The following is a 21,930-nucleotide window of genomic DNA, read 5'->3' as shown; positions in this document are numbered from 1 at the left end:
TATTCTTTAGAGTTACCACATCAAAACTTAGGAAATATATTAATATTACGAATATAAGACAACAATCTCTGAATTGAACTCAATGTTTTAACAGCCACTAAACATAAATGGTGTTAAAATACGTCCATAGATCTGTATCTGTGGAGTGACAAGCTTATGTTGGGTAGTTCCAACATCTAAGTTAGTGTCATTAGCCACTTCAGTTGCTCTAGTATAGTCCATCTTCTTTATAGTTAAATAATCGATTGATCTTTTATTAGTGCAATTAAACTATTCTATATAGAGTTAGATGCCCTCCTTATATATGAGTTAATCTGACAGTTGAATGAACATGCGTACGTGTTCATTCATCCTCCTAGGCTCTTTAGTGCTGTATTGTACATCTGTGTTTATCACGTAGCCATTTACATTGTAGTGAGAAATTTTCACCTACCACTTGAAAGATTGTTCTAGACCTTCTTTCCATTAGTAAGTGATCTATTAGTTCTGGACTCAAAGTGTCATAAACTCTTAGTTCTGTCACATACACTACAATAATTCTGACAGTATCAATATCACAACATCCAACTGTCAAATAAAAATGATTCGGCAAAGTTTTAAAATAATGTAATCAAAAACATAGCCTGGGAAAACGCGAAATTATTACAACATCTAATCTATGTAACAATATTTAATATTACAATTGAGATACATAATGTCATTTTGTGTATTGAAACATAAGTGACAACTGCATATGGAACTGTCTATATGCAACATAAATACCATGTAACCATCAAAACTTACGCAACAGAAGACAAATCCCAAACTACTATGTGTAACAATTACGACAATAAATAGTTACCATAATCCAATCAAGCATACTTTACATGTTCGGAATTCTAATATTTTCCGGATAGTTCATTATTTTAAAATTATTATTTTATAAATAAATTAAAAATTTAAAAAGTAAAATATTATTGATATTATTTCTTGTATTTATTTTTTGTTATTAATAATTAAGAAACTTATATCACATGTATGTTTTTAGAATAAATTTTAACAACTATACCTTGTTCGGTCTTATTATATCGCCATTTTGAAACATAAAAGTAATAATAATAAGTGGTGAACATATTTATTGATTTTGTTACTTTCTCTATATAAGTTACAAGGATTTATTCAAACTTCCAGCCCCTCCATTCAAAATTAGAGTAACATTTAAACTCATTGCTTAATCCATTTTTATGTTCTGGAATGAAAGTAGTAACTTTAGCATCAGGATAAGATTTAGCTATTACATCAGAGACTCTTTCGCCAGTACAGGAAATGAAACGACTTTTAATAACACCATGTTTAGTTTTCTCGTTGGTTTTGGGTTTTAGCATTGCATTTGCAGTTATTGAAGCTGTTAAAAATTTCAAAAAGTTAGTAAATTTACTCTTTATGTGTAAGAAGAAGAAGAATTTTTCTTACCTTAAAATTAATGAATACATACATTTTGATTGACAATCATCGTTCAGAAAAGGTGGATCTATTAATAATCTATCTACTTTACCCCTTAGTTTCTCATTGAATTCTAATGGTTTATTATAGTCATAAAAGAAAAAATGATCCTTCTCAGCTAACAATTTAAAACGTTCATCAAATTCAAATAAGTGAATATGCTTAGTTGGTACCTCATCTGCATTTTTCTTTAGTATTGCTGCATATACAGATGGTGCACTAACAATAGCAATAACGGTATCCTCATCAGCACCTTCTAACAGGGCATCCGCGAGCATATTTGCGGTGGCATCATTATACCAAAATTGTGATAATTGCCAATCTTCTTTAAATAGGTTCATACCTTCTTCTTTTTTCTTTTGAGCAAACTCTTCATCAGCACTGGTCAAAAGTTTGCTGAATTTTTCTTGGTATTTAACCTCTTCCTGTCTAAATTCCTCTAATGCAGCTAGGGCATGGGATGACAATGTTCTATTAAAAGCTGTTAGTATCATTTTTACAATTAAAACAAACACTTAAAAGCGAAGAGAGATCATACAATTCAATATCTAAATCTGAATCTGAATCTGAATCTGACATATTATTTGATGTTTTTGATGCTATACTTTCCACAAATTTTTATAATATTAGCTAGTATTTGAACTTTTGTTATATATATTAAAAATATATCATGAGTGTTCGTTTTTTATCATTTTCCTGATCGAAAATTTGCAAGAAAAATTTTCGATTTCAACATTTCAATTGAATTTTTACAGGCAACTATGTTCTTCGAAATTTTATAGGAAAGGACACCTATCTGTATCTTAATTAAGAGATTATGAATAACATCTTACTTATGAAATAAGTACCTCTATATAACTTTCAATACAAAAATAGTTAGTGAATAGAGATGAGAATAGAGCATTACATGGTTAAAATATATGATGGATTTTGCTATTTTTTTGTTTTGTTATTAAAGCTATTTTTCCAAAAATTAAGCAACCATCTGTAATGCACACAAGAGAAGATAAACGTAAAATCTGTATTTTTTGACATTTTTGTGTAATCCAGTCACTCTTATTAGGGATATTATAAGATCTTCTATCATTTTTTATAGTTTCTTCCTCCGTCCAAATTTGGCAAAAGGAGATATTAGCATAAAATACTATTCAAATTATATACAATTAAGAGATGAATAAATTATAGAAATGAGCTATCTATTTTTTTGTTGTCATCATTGCATGAGAGACAATAATATTTTTCGTTGTTCTGGCCTAAGTTTTTAAGGCACTTTGAATGAAATCCGTGATGACAACTGAAAATAACTAAATTTAAATCATCATAATTCTTTCCAATTTCTACATTATTATCTCTTCTTTTCTGTTCCCAGATGTAGTATATAATATCACTTATGCCATTGCCCCATATATTTTTGCCGCAAACCTCACAATGAATAACATCACAGGACCAGCCCTCGATTAATTTATCTCCGTAAGTTATCAGAAGCCCTGAAGCATTTGCATCCAAAATCTTAAAAATAAGAGAGGAATATTGCTCCTCTAGGTAAAATGCGGTAAACACATTTTGCAATAATTTTCTCATGACATGGCTTTTACTCATCAGGACATCTTGATTCTCTAATACGTTAGTTAAAACAGAACAAAAGCTCTCGAGATGCTCCTCACCATTTGGTTCTTGACCAAGAGCTAGTTTAATAAAAAGGTTCTTTAGGATATTTCCACATACAATCATTTGAGTTTCGGTCAATGAATTCTTTGTATAAATGGAAAAAAGACATGTTATAATTTTAGACCAACAGGCTTCTTTTAGACCTCTCTTAGCTAATGTTGCAGTTCCGGTAGCAAATTCAATATATTCATGTAATTGCTTTTCTTCAAAAGTACTTTCTTCGAATAAAGCATTTATGGCAATCACAGTATAGTCAATAGCCTCCTCATTATCACCAACAGATTTGTGGATCATGGCTAAGGATTTATATTCATTATTAATTTTCAAATTTTTGATAATTGCAGATATATCTACATTCGTTAAATCTACCGATTTTAGCCAACAATCAAGCTGCACCCCTTTCTTATATTTGCAACTTAAATTAACATATCTTTTCTTTAAGGTGCAAAGTGGTAAAGTATCAGTGCTCTTAAAATTAAATAATTTTTCCAGGTATCGCAGCTGATAATCCTCAGAAGATATGGTTAGAATAGCTTGATGTATTTCTGGGTTATAGTTATTAATAATCTTAACTATATTATCTATATCACTCTCGTTTAAAATCTTTTCAAAATGTTCTATGATAAAATTTGTTATGATTGGTTTTTCAAGAGGATCAGATTTTGTGTTGTTGAAAATTAGGCCTAAAAGATTCGAGATATTAATCTCAAATTCCTCTTCTGGATTGGCTGTTGAGAATACTAACCGTAATAAGTTCGAATAGCGATTAAGTTTCAGATATAAACGAAATAAAACTTTAAAAAATTGTCTAATTTCCAATTCATGAACAAAATCGTCTAACTTCGTTGGCTCATATACTAACAGCAAATATTCTAAAGATAATTCCAGATCATCATTTTTTTCCACATCTATTGTAAAAATCTTATCAATTATATTTTGTAGAATATTATTAGAGAATTTAATATATTGAGGATATTTCGTAATATTTTTAGCCAAAAAAATTACAAGAAATCTATAATATTCCTGATAACTTGCGGTATTCAATATATCTACAAGCATATCCATTATGTATTGACGATTAACCCACATTTTATGATTCTTAGAATCTTCCCTCAAAATGTCATCATTCAACAATGCATCTTCTTCAAACATCTTATCAATTATTTTTAAAAGGTTTTGAGAATTATGTTTAAGAAGCACAGAAAAATAAGGATAAACTGGTTCTTCTTCTGCTTCTGTACATGTATGAAATTTATTACCGGAATGATAAGGCCAAGTGACTAAAGTTCCATTAAAAAAGACATAGTTTATCTTTAGTTTGGCATTAGAAATGATATTTGGTTCTAATTCATGAACTAGGCTGGGTGAGCTTGAATTACAATATATTGATGATAGCAAATCATAAACGCCAATGAAGCTTGCCTCTCCCATACCTTCAAACAGATTGTTTACAATTTTTGTTTTTGTAATTTGTGCTATAAAGGACACAAATGGTGTTATAAAATCTGCAAATACAACATTCCAGAGATATATTAGTACATTATATAGTCGGTGCTCTTTACAAAGTTTAACCGCAAAATCAATATCCAATGTCTGTGGATCAAGAGTAACAATTAATATTTCCATTAACTCAATCCTTTCCAAATTTGCATAATGACTTAAAATAGCCTTAAAGACAGTTGGAGGTAATTTTTTAATATATCCTTCAGAAATGACATTAACCAAAACTTCAAAAAATATTTCTGGATTATCACCATTTAACAATTCAAATGATTTCTCTATCAGTGAATTTTCGAGAATTTGTTTAGTATCAGAATCAGGAAATCTATTTAAATTTCTAAGGATTAAAACCAAAAGCTCGTAGATCTTATCATAGTCTGCCTTCTTTTGTTTCAACAAAAATCTCATCGCTGCTAATGATAAATTATGGAAAGGTCGTTTAAATTGTTCATACCTTTCTATAGGAAGTGATTTTAGTTGAATTATCTCATTAAGATTTGATGTAGGTTTCAAAAAGTATTCAATGAATTTCAATGCTGTAATATAATCTCCTTTTTGAACTGGATTCAAAATTATATCCGACCATGTCATGAATTTCCCACGCATAAAAGAATACTTACCAAAAATATAGACATGATTATCAATAATTCCAAAATGTTTATTAGGAGGAATCGGTATATTATATGGCAATAAGTCTAATTTTAAGATCAAATTTATATTTTCATCACAACTTAATATTATGAACTGATGAGAAATTGTTAAAATGCCAATTAAATTTTCAGTTATCCAATATAAGGAAAGAATAGATTCATCCATGTGTTGTAAGCATTTTTGGGTAATAGTAAAATTACTCTCTATCCTAGCATGTACGGGATCGTTGGACAAATAGTAGACTCCTAATTTATTCTCAATCGAAAATGCCAGTTTTGAACCTCTTTTGCTCCAAGAAATGCAATTGTTCATATACGATGTTGGGGCAATGGAATCAATGATGTTTTCGACATATATGATATTGAGGTGAGGAAGAGTCGATATAACTTTGAATGTTTTAGTTGTAAGTATGGCTACCCAGTGTAATTTCTGCAGATAATTGTCACTGAATATAGGGACTTTTGAATTTAACAACCTTTCCTCATTTTTTACCGTCAGCACTTTCTTAGTTGTGTACATAAGATTCCATAAGTGATTTCTGTACCCACTATGATAATAGAGAGAACCAGAGTTATCACTTACAATTATAGCTGTATGCCTTTCACCAAGAAACCCTAATCCATTAATTTCAAAATTTTTATGGTTTGTAATATGCAAAATAGCTGTAAGGGGCACTGAAATACTTTTATTATCATTTCCCATCTCATTTGTATTTAAATTAAGATCCCAAATTAATATATCATTTGTCTTTAAAGATGCACATAAATGAGTTCCATCACTAGATGTGGTCAAATTCTTCACAGGAGATTTCAAATATCCTTCTGAAAAATCATTGGATAATTTAGGTATTAATATCGCTTGAAGAAATTGATTAGTATTAAAAATTAGTACAGAACCCTTATTTGTTCCAATAACATAATATAATTTGGTCAACATAATACATGAAACTCCTCCGTAAGCTCCTACTGTTGTATAGATATTATTTAACTCTGCCCATCTTATCATATTAATTGACTTCTCAGAGTCTAAAAAATAATCATTCTTCAACTCATCTGTATCGATTGTAAAATCTACATTTTTAACACCATTTTTCGAACAAATGTACATACCAATTTTATTTGTTTCATTGGCTGTTCCAATAGTTGAAATCTCGTCATTATAATTGATAGTCCCTCCATTACTTGTGTTCTCATTTGTTAGATCATGACTCATATTTTGTTCAATAGTAGATACTTTTGTTTGCTAACAATTCTGGACACCCAAATCTATGAGTATGCCTTCGATCTTAATAAATTGATAATATTTTTGATATATTTATTTATCTAGACCTGTATTCTTTATAATAATCAGAATTCCCTAAGTTACTTTCTTATTGTCCTAGTTATTTTAAAATGAGACCATCAGTTTTTCCGTTCTTATCGCATAAGTCCCTTTAATAAAAAACTCTATGAATAAAACACCTAAAAGAAGACATTTATAATACTATAAATTTAATGAATTTTAATATTTATTAATATTTTCATGAAAATTTTAAATAAATGAATAAATGAATAAATGAATAAATGAATAAATATATATGCTAACTGGGTAGTCTAAGCTTAACAACATATTTTATCAGAAACTGTTGGTATATCTTGAAATTCTCCTCCAATCCATTGAAAAACCTCATATTTTGAATTCAAATTTTTATTATCTTGCATACAATAACCATCCCCACTATCAGGTTTCAAACAACCTGTCTTTTTCATGGGTTTAATAAATATTAATCTTTTGATCCTAGAATGAATCAATGCCATGGAGCACATTGAACATGGTTCATGTGTTGTGTATACGTCGAAGTTTAGACACAAGTAATTAACATCTTGTTGTTTATTTTGTATTCTTCTGCTCCTTTCTAGTTCCGAGACTCTTTTAATGCCACACATTATGCTATGATCTAATGGATTTAAATTTTCTCTTTCATCTATCGTGGTTATGATATCAGTTGGGTCTAAAGGACTAACGAAAGATGTCACTACTGGTATTGATTTTTTGTTAGTGTTTTGTATACCTAATTCACTTGCCAATTTAGAAATATTTTTTAAATGACTTCTGATCCAATTTATATTAAATTCCATATCATTTAAAATTTGATCGTTTGGATTTCCACACCAATTCAGCGGCCAGAATTTTTTTGACCATTCAATCATTATATCTTTTGTTGGAGGAAGATTCAAGGGAATACTGTATATACAATCCAAATTATTAAATTGAAATGCTTTAGGTAGAGGTTTTCTTCTGTTTTTGTTATCATTTATTTTATCATTGACCTCGATGCTTTCATTCTCAATGTTCACATGATTATTGTAACCATTTAGCAAGTTCTCTAAAAGTAACCTAGAATTCTCATCATGCAATTGTGCTGAACATAAAATAATCTTTAAGATATTCTTTTCCTTAAATGGTTGAATTCTTTTAACATGTGTGAAGGTAACAGGATCATTTTTTTGGAGATATTTTCTTATGAAAGCAATAACACTACCTGAGTCTTTTGGGTTTATATCGATTGTCCAAACTTTTATTAAATTAGGATTGTTTCCTTGAATATTATTTTTGACCTGTACTAAACAGCCTTCCACTATACAGTTTTCATAATCTATCTTAATGGGATTCTTCTCTTTCTTTACCATATCCACCTATAACCCTCTTAACCTCAATAATATAATGATTTCAATGTCCCAATCTAAAATTACTATTTGAATCAAATTTAATCGATATGCTATTCAATGTAGATGTGTAGCAGTCTTTAATGAATGATCTGTAATCATTTCTTATATATATTGAATAAATTTCAGTCATCGCGAAATTTTGACTATTACGGTTAATTAATAATTATAATAATAATAATAGTAACAAAACTATATAAGATTAATAAGATTTGTAAAAATAACATGTGTAATACCAATGAGTAAAATTATTATATAATTATTATCATATGTATAAAACAATATACTTCAAAGATTCGATAATTTAATGTATTCTAATTTCTCTATAGAATGAAATGTTGGAATAATTTAATATGCTACATAAAGTTTTCCAATAATTTTTATATAGGATTATGATTTGTTCTATTGTTTTCTGTTATAAAAATGGAACATATTTGAATAACTCCAATGAGATTACCAGCTACCAACAGTCTGATAATACTTAATTATAGATTACAAGGTATGTTGCACCGAGCTATGAGATTAAGGGGCAGCAACTTCTTTAACAACTTCAGCTGGCTCTTTTTTATCTCCTTCTGCATCATGAGGGATAGATCCTAATCCATTTTCAACACCAGCTTTAGCTTCTTCGGCATCAGCTTTAGCCTTTATTTCAGCTTCTAACGCGGCTTTAACTTCGGCAGCAGCCTTCTTTGCTGCTTCAGCCTTCTTTTTAGCTTCTTGGTCTAATACTTTATTCAATCCAGATGTTTCTCTTGCAAGTTTTATAGCACTTTCAATATCTTCTTTTGAAAAGACCTGATATGTGTCAAAGGTAGCCCACACAAAATTAATCTCATCTACTCTCTTTTTCACTTCAGGATCTAATGGGAATAGTTCACCATGTGTTTCTTTTTCCTCGAAACTCAATGGCTTTAACTCTTCTGTATATCTAGCACACCAAATCAAGTTATGGCAATGATAAAATCTTCTTATCCATGGCTGGTTCGAAAATTCAGAGGCGATTATTCCATAATCTGTCTTCATTGGTATTTGTTCATAATATTTTTTATATTCTGCAAGTGTTTTAAAATTTTTAGTGAAACTTTGCAGTTTTGGATTTTCCCAATCTGCTTCTGCATAACCTGGGTATTTACAGATATTAGCACCACCATTCATCCACATGATATCTTTATTTTCATCAAAATGGACGATTTGGATATTACAAATTCTTTTCTCTATGACAGTTGGACCTGCTTTATCTGTGATAACTTCACCCACTGTACCAGGTTTGATTGGATCAATAGAAAACGGAGTACCTGAGGCCATAAAACCTAACCAGAAGAATTCTTTATCACCATGAGAACATTTTGAGAATGGTTTGAACAAGTTGAAGTTTGCGGACATTTGCATTGGAATAATATGCGTTGCTTTATCAATTGCCATTAAACCACTTTCCATCTCATGCTGTATGTCTAGATGGAAATAGCTTTTGAAGATATGTTCTTCTGTTGTCAATTCATTTTTTGCAACGTTATCGACTATATATTGCTTGTCGAATAATGGTAATTTATCGAAATAGAATGATTCTTGGAAACTTGGGGAAAGTGTATCATGAAATGAGGAACATATTTCCTTTTTATCTACTTTCAAGTACCTATCTCTAAAGAATAAAGTACCTGAATTTTTATATCCTTTTGTTTCAAAATAAAAATTTGGATCTTTGTAATTGATAGTATCTGTATCTAAGAACAATATTTCTTTACAAGGATTTAATGTTGATGCTAACCATTTATTCTTAAAAGTTATGAACTCTGGCATCATTATTGGATTAATAGAAGGAGTCAAATCGACAAACCAAGTATCTAATTTTGGTAAATTTGAAGAGGTTGGAAATTTAATATCATCGGAAGCGGCCACGCGACGTAATTTATTGATTGAAACTTGTGATAACTCATTATCTTTGTACATGAAGAAGATAGGCAACTTGATATGGTTATGACGGGCTGTTGCTATCCATTTCAATGCCAGGAATAATTGTGCGTCACTGATCGAGATGATAATACCTCTCTCCCAACTTGGGATGAGATCTGACATAGAGTTCCAATTCGCCCAGACTGATTTTTTGGTATCATATTCTAAATGAATCAATTCTTCATTTTCTGGATCTGGTTTAAAATCTTGATAAGTTGATACCGAGGTCAATGGTTTTGGGAAAGTACCGTTTGAATACCAAATACCATCGCCAATACTAAACCTTGGTAAAATGGAATTAAATTCTTGTGAAGAATTGAATTTTTGCAAATAAGGAAACATTTGTCCTTCAAATTGAAATTGATTAACTCTTTGATTTTCAGCTATAGTGGTAGTAGTGTCACCAGCAATATTATCAAGCACCAAAGAGACACTATCTTTCACTGGATTGTTGAAAATATCATCCATATTAAATTCGTTCTTAATAAAACATAAGTCATACAGTCTTAATCTTTCATTAATAAAATTCAAATTTTTTTTCATTTGAGTGGTCTTTACTTGTAGTTCAGATTTTTTACCTCTAACTTTACCATTTTTGTCATAATTTAATGAATTGATAAGTAATGAATGTTTATTCACGTCATTATTCCAACCGGGATTAATTTGATTTAAGTTATTAAAATAATATTTGCATTTTGTTACTGTAGCAATATCTTTAAAGTATTTTAATGAAAATTTATTATGGTACAACTTTGAACTATCAAGTTTCGCCTTTATAAAGTTATCATATATTGGTATATTATCAAATGGTGATAGAGGCTTATCATTAAACTGATTAATATTTTCTGAAGTTTCTATAAAATCAATGGACGTGATTTTCTCCTTTAAGTCAGCAAAGTATTTCGAATAATGGGGGTTCCAATCTGGATTACTTGGTGGATATTTAACATTACTTTCACCAAATATCGAAGTACCAACAGTTGTCGTGAAATCGTCTATGCTTCTGAAGAGTTCATTTGATTTTTTCTGTTTCCGACTTAGTGATGACCATAAGCACACAGACAAGACCAGGAAAGCTAAATTAACAGCCAGTTTTGCACCTCTTCTACTCCTCAGTATCCTAATGAGAGCAGACAACATTTTTAGCAGCGGAGTGGTATAGCGACAAGTGGAAGCAACGATATTAGATCTTGAAGAGTCCAACAGAACATTGAAATCGAGATATAATATATATATAACTAAACAACTATATGCAAATACACAAAGATTCAATTCCCTCTCTCTGTCTCTCTCTCTCTATATATATATGTGTGTATAATTGAATACTATATGTCAATGGCACCTCGACAGTTTCGATGGTGTCCAAAAATCGATGCATCGATAATTTTTCACTGCCACTGTTCACAGATTATGCTATCGAATCTGAAAGGGACGATATCTACCAGGGAAAGAATCAGCTGAACCAGTCAACAAATGCTTAGCATATAAGCGTTAACACGCATGGCAGAGAAAAGTTTTCGATGCTGTCTTACCCTAACTCCGGAGGGTCTGAACGAAGGTCTTTACTTTACCGTCTTGGCCTGCTAGCGAAACGGGAAAGCACGGTCTGAAAGATTCCACGACCATCCGGAAGGGGAAGTGTGGATAGATGGCAGTACAGTTCAAAGTTAGACATGTACTAAATGGATATCTTGGTGTATCAGGAGCACAGATATGCGTTTACGCACACCAGGCACCTCTGGGCAGACCCATGAAGGTGCTGCTGTTGCAGCTGCAGTTGCCGCACTGCCACTAGTCCATGCTGCTGGTCGAGGTCCAAGATGACAAGTGTCCTTCTTCGGCGCAGGCAAAGCGCTCGCCCACCGTTGCGAGATCGAACGTCCCGGCGGTGTTGTCGTGTCGCACGGAAGGCGGGTAAGCATATACCTCATCGTTTAAGAGCCTTTCTCGATTTGGTCGACCGGTTCGTACTCGAGACTTAAGCTGAAGACCTCAATTATTCGATATATATATATATATATATATGTGTGTGTGTGAGTGGTGTATCGAGTTGTGTAATTCTGTAACTGCTTCTGTAATCTATCTTGGTCTATCTGGTCTATCCGCTGATCGCTATCGCAATGGCTAAGAAATCAAATAAGAAGACTCCTAAGCAGAGTCCAAGTCCTGATGCTCCTGTCAACTTCTTACCACAAGGTAAGTACCTCAAACCGAACGAAATCGAATATGAGTTTGGTGGTATTCCCGGTGTGATTGGAATGGTTGTTGGTTTCCCCCTTTTGATGTACTACATGTGGATTTGTGCCGAATTTTACCGAGGAAGAGTCGAATTGCCAATGGCTGGTGAATCATGGTTACAGTTTATTCATCGTCTATACACAGTCGGTGTCGCACATGCAACTCCAACTCTGTACAGTTGGTCGATCTTCCTATCATTTTGGATCGCTCAAATCGTGTTTTATTATACTTTGCCTGGCATCTGGACAAAAGGTCAGCCTTTAACCCATTTGAAAAATAAACAATTGCCCTATTATTGTAACGCTATGTGGACCCTTTACGTGTCCACTACCATCGTGGTCGTGTTGCATTATACGGGTATCTTCAAATTGTACACCATCATTGACTTGTTCGGCGAAATCATGACTTGTGCAATCATTTCAGGTTTCGTCTTCTCTATAGTGCTTTATGTTTGGACTCTTTTCGTCTCGGGAGACTACCACCGTATGACAGGCAATCATATCTATGATTTCTTCATGGGCGGTCCTTTGAACCCAAGACTAGGAATCCTAGATTGGAAAATGTTCTTCGAAGTGAGAATCCCATGGTTCACTCTATACTTCATCACTTTAAGTGCATGTTTCAAACAAGTCGAGACTTACGGATACCTATCTCCACAGCTAGGTTTAATCATGTTGGCCCATTGGCTTTACGCTAACGCTTGTGCAAAAGGTGAAGAATTGATTGTTCCTTCTTGGGATATGGCTTACGAAAAGTTCGGTTTCATGTTGATCTTTTGGAATATCGCAGGTGTCCCTTACACCTACTGCCATTGCACTTTGTACTTACACTACCACGACCCTTCAGAATACCAATGGTCCACGACTTACAACGTCTCTTTGTACGCTACATTGTTGATCGCTTACTACTTCTTCGACACTTGTAACGCTCAAAAGAACGCTCTAAGAAAACAATTAGCTGGCGACCCAACAGTTAGAAAGACTTTCCCATTCTTACCTCGCCAGATCTTAAAGGATCCAAAGTACATGAAGACAAAGACCGGGTCAATCTTGCTAATCGATGGTTGGGTTACTTACGCAAGAAAATTGGCCTACACTGCAGACTGGACTCAGTCCTTAGTTTGGGCTCTATCTTGTGGTTCGAATTCAGTATTCCCATGGTTCTTCCCTGTCTTCTTCTTCGTTGTCTTAGTTCATAGAACCATAAGAGACACAACTAAATGTAAGAAGAAGTACGGTGAAGAATGGGACGAATATTGTAGACATTGTCCATATTTGTTTATTCCTTACATCTTCTAAGGATAATACAGTTTATTAGACAATAAGTAGTTATAGAACATTCATTTATTCAAACAATATTTATAAAACACTTTTATTATATCCAACATTGATTCTTCTTGAAAGCCTTTAATTATAATGTGACACTGCCAAATTTTATGATACTAAAAATTGAAATTTAAAAAAAAATGCAGTATGGAATATACTCAAATAGATCAGAATTAAATAAGTTTAGTTAGAGATTAATTGCAGTCAAAGTAGAACAAGAGGATCATTTATAAACGTTGTATATTGCACCTAATTATTTTTTTATAACCGTAAAGTGGGTATTTGGAACTCTTCACTTGCATGCAAAAGATGGAAGGTACACAGAAGAAAAATTATTACGATGTGATAGCTGGTTTATCAGCATTTGAAAAATCAAACGAGGTGACATTGTCGATTCAAGAGTTGGAAGAACTGACCTCTACCAAAAAAGATGATACAGAGAAAGATAACGTTGATTCAATAACAAAAAAGAAAATTTTACAAGAAGATGAAAAGAAAAGTAAAATGATAGTGCATGGTTACTTGGGTGGGAAAGTCGACTTATCTCATGCCTCCAACGCTACATACGATTTATCCCATTGCCTATTGGGTGGGTTTGTGCCTAAACCGCAATTGGAGACCTTGTCGAGTGTTGATTTTGCAAACTATTTCCACAGAAGTTTAGAATGTGAGAATGCCTTAGAGGTGTATGATTTTCTGGTGGGAAATGAATATAGGCATGTACAGCAACAACAATTGAAACAAAATCAGGATAGTGAAGGATATAAAAGCAAAAATGAAAATGCAGTTAGGAAAGTAATTGTTTGTAAAAAATGTAATTCTAAATTTAAAGGTCAAAATAGATTAAGAATGCTTTATAACCACATCTGCAACAGTAAAATTAACAAATAAAAATACACAAATAATATATATAGCCAAAGGTATACCAGCAGAAATATGTAATAGTATGCAATTAATAAAAGAACTCGATAAAATTATTTTTTACATGTTTTGTTCTCTTAATATATATGTTTAAGTAAATATTTTTATTTTAGTTAAATGGTGTATGTAATGAATGCCTGAAAAATATCTGAGAATTAAGAAATTATGATTAATCTTGTTCAGCGATAGCAACTAATCGTTCTTCGATTTCAGAAGCTGTTAAAGTAAAGAATTTATCCTTTAAGGCAACACCGACTTCGATATCGTTTTTTGTGAATTCCGTTCCTAATGAATCAATCAATTGTGTTATGGCAAATTCAACAACCTTTTCCCAGGTATCCTCATCGTAATGATCTTTTTTGCTTGGATTCTTTTGCTTCTTAAAAAAATTCTCTAGAGAAGTGGCAATTTCTTGTTGTTTAGGACCAGTTGCTGTCACTTTGTAACCAATATAATAACCTGATGGATCACTCTTGTAAATTGAAGGACCTTTTTCCTCATCAACAGAAATAAAAGTCAATATCACACCTAGTGGTCTCATGTAAGCTCTCTGAGTGTAAATTTGTGCCAAATTAGCCATTCTCTTAGCTAACACATCAGCTGGCATGTCGTATCCGTACTTGTAACGGAACTCAGCAGCTTCAGCTTTGCATCTGAGAGCAGCATTTCTAGCATCTGGGATTGGACCATTAGCAACCATACCAATGGTTCTAGAAATAGGGAAAATATAAGAAACGGTGTCAGCATCCAGCAACTTGTCTGGAACTTTCTTCTGATTTATTATGACAGTACAATCGTTACCTCTAACGGCAACTGAGTTTATATTGGTCTGATTACAAGCTTTAAAAGCATATTCAACTTGAAATAATCTACCTTCTGGTGAAAAAATAGTAATGTGTCTATCATACCCAGCAGCGGACGCAGCAGCAGCACCCCCAGACATCTTTGTTTATGTATTTTATGGTTGTTCACCTCTGGCCTGCCAAAAACCAGTCAATCAAAAATAAAGAAAGTTCAAGCACTTTTGATCCTTCTTTAAATATATAATTATCCATTAACAACTTCTCAAGGTGGCAAATACTTCATTGTTACAAAGGTTTCCCGATTTCAAGAATTCGAATACTTTCGTGCGCAGTGATGTTGTGGAAGTAAGAGACATTTAAATCATAACAATCCCTTTCCCTTAAACGTTGTCACTTGAGATACACATTTTAAGTGTATAAGAAGAAAGATATGTTGTTCATTATCTCAAGTGTATGAAGACGGATAGTAATTGTTAATCATAAGTAGTTGTTGGATTAGGTGGAAAAGAAAACAAGTTAGAACTGAAATAGCCTGTTTGATTTTGAGAATAAAAAGATCTACTTGAGATATAAATAATAATAATGGTTTCTGATTTGTTTAATTTGAGGACGCAATTGGGTTTCTACAAAGCGTATCATCACAATACTGTCAATGTGATGATTCACTCGGTTTTTGTTCCAACGATTTTTGTGACAAGTTGTATGATTTTGGATAGAATACCTGTTTTTAATAATTGGTCTTTGACAGATGTTCTGAGCATACCCTTTGCTACTTATTACATTATATTACATCGTGTTGTTGGTTTAATGGCTTCGGCATTAATAATGTTGATTTTGTACTATGTTAAACAAAGAAATACTTCACTCAAGTTGGAGGCAGGAATATGGTTTACAAGTTGGTTGTTCCAGTTCATTGGGCATGGGGTTTTTGAAAAGAGAAAACCTGCCCTATTGGATAATCTAGTTCAGAGTTTGGTGTTGGCTCCATACTTTATTTTCTTTGAGTTTCTGTTTGTTTTAGGCTTTTACAGCGAAATAGACGATCAATTGAAAAGAGATCTGAAGGAAAGTAAAGATGTTTAGAAACGGTCATCGAAATGTTATTCACATGGAAGAACAAATTCTAGTACTTTTTATTTATCTACCTGACGCATTGAATTTTAAATATTTGCGTTTCTTAAACATGTATGCCTAACTGCAAAATTTTGGGAATCTGGAGATCTGGAGAAAGCAAATCATAGGAACAGAAAAACTTTTTAGCAAATCCATTGGCATCTTCTGCAAAACATAATTCCTGTACTTAAAATGAATGAGATATCTCATAAAAACAAGAGACAACTACATTAGTCTCCGTTGCGTGATAATGAAGCGCATACACAACTATATTCATCTCCATTCTATGATGGTAAATTACAGACACTTTGAAGGTTAGTGAATGGTGGGTTACGGAGATCCTTAAAAGAGTTGACTGACAAGTGATCCATTAAAATAAACACACAAATAAGAGTGATATACAAAGCCAATGCTTCTTCCAGTTGAGAATTCAATTTATGGAGAATCCGGTTGTTACTTTAGCGCTAGTTTGAACCTTCGATGTCACTTGCCACCATAAGTCTTTGTCTTAATATGGGTGACGATACTGGATCATTTTTAAAATTTGTCGCTAATTAGCACTGTTACTGATTTATTTTCTATTTACTCTAAATAATATTCCCTTATTAATTCATTTTTGTTTGAAAATATGTCGCACTTTCAATTTAAACACTTTTAACTTGAGTAATTTATGAGCTTATTTTAATTGAATGAAATATTTTCCAAAAATATAATAAAACTGCAAATACATACTCAATTAATTTCCTAATTAGGATTCCTCTTCTTTTGAGATTATCGACTATCGAATGGTTTTTATTATAATTTCTTAATCTGCTCAATAGTTGAATTCATTGCTCTAATATATTAATAGTTGTTAGATTATATACTCTATAATCAGATTAATCTCTCTGGTCTCTTGGACCTGGATCAATGAATTATTTAACTATTGATTACCGGGGTTTATATATACATAATATTTCAATCTACCGTCCTGTCCAACGAGACGACGTTGTCGAGTTGAACACGTATGGCAGACTGATGGTTCTACAGTGCTGTTTATGCATTAGAGATTCTGCTATTACATTCTTGCAGGCACTATTTGTGGAGAAACAAGCTCATGTTGGTTAGTACCAACATCTAAGTTAGTGTCATCATTCACGTTAGTTGCTCTAGAGTAGTCCATCTTCTTAATAGTTAAATAATCGATTGGTCCTTTTATTAATATATTTAATACAAATCTATATAGAGTTAGATGTCCTCCTTATATATGAATTTGTCTGACAGGTGAATGACCATGTGTACGTGTTCCGTCATTCTCCTGAGATCTTTAGCGCTGTATTGTACATCTGTGTTTATCACGTAGCCATTTACATTGTAGTGAAAAGTTTTCACCTATCATCTGGAAGATTGTTCTAGACCTTCTTTCCATTAGTAAGTGATCTATTAGTTCTGGACTCAAAGTGTCATAAACTCTTAGTTCTGTCACATACACTACAATAATTCTGACACTATTGTTTCAGGTTTGCAACAATAATCTCCTAAAGAGGTAATATCTGATATATATATTCAGCTAAATGTCCAGTCTCATTCCAACAATAAGTTATTCAAAATAACTAAAAATCTTAGTCACAATTTGTTTCATCAGTATCAAAATAAGAATGCAAGTCACAAATTAGTTGGTTTCGTGGTCTAGTCGGTTATGGCATCTGCTTAACACGCAGAACGTCCCCAGTTCGATCCTGGGCGAAATCATTAATTTAACTTTTTTTTGGCTGCTGGTCCTAGAGAATACTTTTATAAGACCTTATCAACTCATAACTCAATACACACACCCATGTATACATGAAATTAGGAATCAGATACGTATTCTTCATTTATTATTTTTATTTAACCTATATTAAAGCTATCTAATTACATTATTGTCCCGCTAACTTAATACCATTTCTTGTTTTGTAAATACCTTTATTATTATCATTTAAAAAATGGTTTGGTTGTGATAGCAGCAGATGGTGCACTTCCGCACCCGCTCTCATATGTTACCGAGCTGTATAGTTCATATACCACCACCATTTGTACACCATTGACATAACCTGTACCTGAGGAAGTTGAGTAGGCTGTCGTCTCAACATATTCATCTGGAAGTGTTTCACACGACGTGATAAGATCACTAGCTACCAACTGATATATACTGCTAAATAAAATGGCCAATTGAGTAATCTTCATAGTTCCTGAGGTTCTTGTTCGTGACAGAAATGTGTATTAGTTATTTAAACTGCTTCAATTATGATGCTCTCTCGACATACAGAAAAGACCAAAAAAAGAACATCATCTGTCAACACCTAAATTATATTTCATCATTTATATGGCCTATTTATATAAACTTGAATTGCATCTCATCGCAAGATATTCTGATGTTACATTGACACCTATCTGATAACTTATACCACTTACAGCGTCAGTTTCAAATTATCCATGTAAATTTCCTATTTAGGAAATTTACATGGATAATTTGAAACATTTCTCCGATGTCCATCACCGTAACTGCTAATGACTTTAACTTGAATTGTAGTAGTAGCAAATATATAAAACATTACTTTAAACAGTGGAACAAGATTAGTAACTATGTATAGTTTAACGTTATTGATGTATTCCATTTATGATATATTTACAAAGTTATCAAATACTATCAAAAAGATATAAATTTTATAATTTTATATCTAGAATTTTTTCTTCTATCAGTTGTACTTGTGATTTTTTATTTACAATATTAAGTAGAAGATCAATGCTATGCTGATCCTCCAAGTTGATTAAGCCACTATGAAGTTCTTTTACCATAGTATAATTCCAGTTAATATATTTTTGGGAGGTCATGATAATGCTCAATGCGTCTGAATATAATCTTTCACTTGTGAAGAAATTTACCATTAATCTTGCAAATTCAGCATCACTTTTCATTCTATCTGATTTGGTTGCATTTTGAAATGTGCTTGTTTTCCTGAATTCACCTCTGTCCTTCCAAGTCTTTGTGGCTAACTCAATATCTTTGAATTTGGTTGCTGCTTTTATAAGAATTTCGTAGACACTTGAATTAGTACACATTTTAGCAATAAGAGAAACCAAATAATCAATGAAAGTTTCCGTTGCATTAACTGTATCAACAGAAGTAGTCTTATTATCAGAGTTATTAGTAGGTTTAGTTTTAGAGTTTAAGAGAGAATTCTCATTCATATAAAAAGTTTTCAATTTTTCATCTAATTGATGTTCTTGGAAAGTGAATTCTTTGTATCTCAACCAAAATTCCTTTTTATCTCCAAGTTTTAAAGGTACTGTTAAATAACTTATTATGTTTGCCTGACTTAAGGTTTTGTAATCAACAAGAGTTGATTTCAATAAAGCAATTTTGTGCATTATATTAAATTTGAATTCATCGAAGGACTTAGACGTAGTCAAGATATCTTTGATTTCAGATTCTTTTATTAAATCTCTTGAAAAACTCCGTAAATTAGTTTGTCCGCCAATCTCGACGTTAAATTGCCATATAGCTCTAGATTCTGCCAGGATCTCCCAATGATTGCTTAAATCGGACAATGGCAACAATGGCAAAGAATATTGACTATCTTCATCAGCAATCATTTTTGAAGAATGATCGACACTATTAATAATAGTTCTTCTAAGTTTAATACCTTTATCGTAACCAAGTAGTATAGGTAGTCTATTTTTGTTATAATTTGCGTATGCGAGAAGTAGATAGTTTAGGAATTTTGGATCTAAAACCTGCCTCCATACAGCTTTCTGATCTAATTTACTTTTCCAGGTTCTAGTTATATTTATATACTTGCCAGTGATATATTTATAATACAGCGCTCTAGCCATACCCACATCACCGTCATATGCTGCTAAAGCCATCATAGATTCTATAGTAGAAACTGAAAAATTTAAGCCAGAAATGTCCTGTATTTGATGTATATATTTCCAACCTAATAATCTTAATGAATCTGCTTTTCCTTCACTAGTTTTTGCATCCCTACTGCATACGGCTAGGACTTTTGCCATTATATTTAGTGTACTTACGTTAGGAATTACATTGAATGAAATCATTTCATCATAAAGATCTAATGCCTTTGAGTAATTCTTTTCTTTACTGCAAAGTAATAAAACGGAATTATATGCTACTGTGTCAGGGAAATGTTCTTTAGATAAAAATTTCATAGTATCAAAAATATTCCATGCGTGTTTAACGTAATTACATCTCGTATAATATTGTAAAATGGTAGTGTAATTAACTCTGTTAGGTACTATCCCATATGATTTAAATTTTGTTAAGAAGTAGTTTAAATTATCAAAATCTTCAATTTGAGATGAAAATTTTATGCAGAAATTCAGTATATTCTGATTCAGTCTAACTGACGTTCCCTTTAGCAATGAATCATCATGTCTTTTTATTAACTCTTTCATTTTAAGAATAATGCTGTTATTAAATTGTTCATTTATATTATTATTTTCCATAGTAGAACTTAAATTTGATAAATTTTTTAATATAGTGAAATACATCGAAGAATCAAACTTCATTATATCCCCATTGACATAATTCATCAACATTTTATCTAACTTTTCTATATTATCGAAACTCAATTTATCTACAATCAGAACACAGTTTTTTAAACTTTTTTTACTTATACCTTGTAGTTGCTCAGTATTATTGTACAATTTATGTATAATTGGGTTATAATCTTTACTAGATGAATCTAGTAAAGATGATAAAATTAAATCGTCATCCTCAATTCTCTTTCTAAGTATTGGTGGCAATAGCTTATCAACTTGATTACTTTCAGATGCTGCAATAAATTGTGACAAGTTAGAAACTTCCAAACCCTCACTAGATGTTAACAATTTATTTTGTGTTCCAATTCCATCGCCAGAAAGTGCCGAATACAACTCTTCAGCATCTTTCTCTCTATCCTTAACACTTTCTAGTTTATTTTCCATTTCAATTTTCTTTAACTGTTCAGTCTTTTTAATTTGATGCTTAATTTCATTTGTAAAAGTCTTCAACCGTTTAATCTTCAGTTCTAATTCTTTCGAATCGAGCTTATCTAAATCAGAAAGAATTCTATCATCTAAGTGAACATTCCCTATGCTTTTGAATTTTTTTCTCTTAACAAAACCAGCACTTCTTTTCTGTTTAGATCTAGGCAAAACAATATTCCTCATTATGAGGATTCTGTCTAAACAGTTTGACTTCCCAAGGCCAGAACCGATCCTCCTAAAGTGTAACATCTGCAGAAGATTGGTTTAATAATGTTTGCTGGTATACTGCTACTCGTAATATTCAATGAAACTCAACAAAAGTCAACAAATAAAACGGATTAACTCAAATCATTGATTCAATTTCAATGGTAACATTCTTTTTAACTGTTAGTCGACACTTTCCAATTTAACAGTTTCTGATATCGAAAACGGCTAGGCGCTACCATTTTGAAATACTTTTTTGGTGAATGAAAAATTTTGAGCGATGAGCTCTTCAAGACGTGTAAAACCATTACAGATTGTAACCTTTATTAAAAGAAGTTTTTAAGAAGATGGTATTTTAGT

The 21,930-nt window shown here is 32.0% G+C and overlaps 10 protein-coding genes and 1 non-coding gene across 11 annotated transcripts; 4 read left to right on the top strand and 7 right to left on the bottom strand.

The window, feature by feature from the left end:
• Positions 1–1,154: 1,154 nt before the first annotated feature.
• EFM5 (protein-lysine N-methyltransferase) lies at positions 1,155–2,061 on the bottom strand (the record flags this gene model as incomplete). The annotated part of the gene is made up of 3 exons (XM_003685945.1): positions 1,155–1,384; positions 1,475–1,953; positions 2,021–2,061. The coding sequence occupies 3 exons, from the start codon at positions 2,059–2,061 to the stop codon at positions 1,155–1,157; spliced, it is 750 nt and encodes a 249-aa protein (XP_003685993.1).
• Positions 2,062–2,661: 600 nt separating this feature from the next.
• VPS8 (CORVET complex membrane-binding subunit VPS8) lies at positions 2,662–6,513 on the bottom strand (the record flags this gene model as incomplete). Its single annotated transcript, XM_003685944.1, has 1 exon — positions 2,662–6,513. One exon carries the CDS (start codon positions 6,511–6,513, stop codon positions 2,662–2,664), a length of 3,852 nt encoding a protein of 1,283 aa, XP_003685992.1.
• A 386-nt stretch (positions 6,514–6,899) lies between these two features.
• Positions 6,900–7,970, bottom strand: TAD3 (Tad3p; the record flags this gene model as incomplete). Its single annotated transcript, XM_003685943.1, has 1 exon — positions 6,900–7,970. The coding sequence occupies one exon, from the start codon at positions 7,968–7,970 to the stop codon at positions 6,900–6,902; it is 1,071 nt and encodes a 356-aa protein (XP_003685991.1).
• A 558-nt stretch (positions 7,971–8,528) lies between these two features.
• Positions 8,529–11,099, bottom strand: TPHA0F00700 (alpha-mannosyltransferase; the record flags this gene model as incomplete). Its single annotated transcript, XM_003685942.1, has 1 exon — positions 8,529–11,099. One exon carries the CDS (start codon positions 11,097–11,099, stop codon positions 8,529–8,531), a length of 2,571 nt encoding a protein of 856 aa, XP_003685990.1.
• Positions 11,100–12,079: 980 nt separating this feature from the next.
• Positions 12,080–13,495, top strand: ERG4 (delta(24(24(1)))-sterol reductase; the record flags this gene model as incomplete). Its single annotated transcript, XM_003685941.1, has 1 exon — positions 12,080–13,495. One exon carries the CDS (start codon positions 12,080–12,082, stop codon positions 13,493–13,495), a length of 1,416 nt encoding a protein of 471 aa, XP_003685989.1.
• Positions 13,496–13,822: 327 nt separating this feature from the next.
• Positions 13,823–14,413, top strand: LDB7 (Ldb7p; the record flags this gene model as incomplete). The annotated part of the gene is made up of 1 exon (XM_003685940.1): positions 13,823–14,413. One exon carries the CDS (start codon positions 13,823–13,825, stop codon positions 14,411–14,413), a length of 591 nt encoding a protein of 196 aa, XP_003685988.1.
• Positions 14,414–14,612: 199 nt separating this feature from the next.
• SCL1 (proteasome core particle subunit alpha 1) lies at positions 14,613–15,386 on the bottom strand (the record flags this gene model as incomplete). The annotated part of the gene is made up of 1 exon (XM_003685939.1): positions 14,613–15,386. The coding sequence occupies one exon, from the start codon at positions 15,384–15,386 to the stop codon at positions 14,613–14,615; it is 774 nt and encodes a 257-aa protein (XP_003685987.1).
• A 442-nt stretch (positions 15,387–15,828) lies between these two features.
• MPO1 (2-hydroxy-palmitic acid dioxygenase MPO1) lies at positions 15,829–16,329 on the top strand (the record flags this gene model as incomplete). Its single annotated transcript, XM_003685938.1, has 1 exon — positions 15,829–16,329. One exon carries the CDS (start codon positions 15,829–15,831, stop codon positions 16,327–16,329), a length of 501 nt encoding a protein of 166 aa, XP_003685986.1.
• Positions 16,330–18,016: 1,687 nt separating this feature from the next.
• On the top strand, positions 18,017–18,090 carry TPHA0Ftrna6V. Its single transcript has one exon. It is a non-coding gene; the product is annotated as a tRNA-Val (tRNA).
• A 219-nt stretch (positions 18,091–18,309) lies between these two features.
• AGA2 (Aga2p) lies at positions 18,310–18,561 on the bottom strand (the record flags this gene model as incomplete). The annotated part of the gene is made up of 1 exon (XM_003685937.1): positions 18,310–18,561. The coding sequence occupies one exon, from the start codon at positions 18,559–18,561 to the stop codon at positions 18,310–18,312; it is 252 nt and encodes an 83-aa protein (XP_003685985.1).
• Positions 18,562–19,041: 480 nt separating this feature from the next.
• CCM1 (Ccm1p) lies at positions 19,042–21,615 on the bottom strand (the record flags this gene model as incomplete). Its single annotated transcript, XM_003685936.1, has 1 exon — positions 19,042–21,615. The coding sequence occupies one exon, from the start codon at positions 21,613–21,615 to the stop codon at positions 19,042–19,044; it is 2,574 nt and encodes an 857-aa protein (XP_003685984.1).
• Between the last annotated feature and the right edge of the window lie 315 nt (positions 21,616–21,930).

Source organism: Tetrapisispora phaffii, chromosome 6 (assembly GCF_000236905.1).
Source record: "Tetrapisispora phaffii CBS 4417 chromosome 6, complete genome".
Lineage (NCBI taxonomy): Eukaryota > Fungi > Ascomycota > Saccharomycetes > Saccharomycetales > Saccharomycetaceae > Tetrapisispora > Tetrapisispora phaffii.
This window is presented reverse-complemented; position numbering and strand designations above follow the sequence as displayed.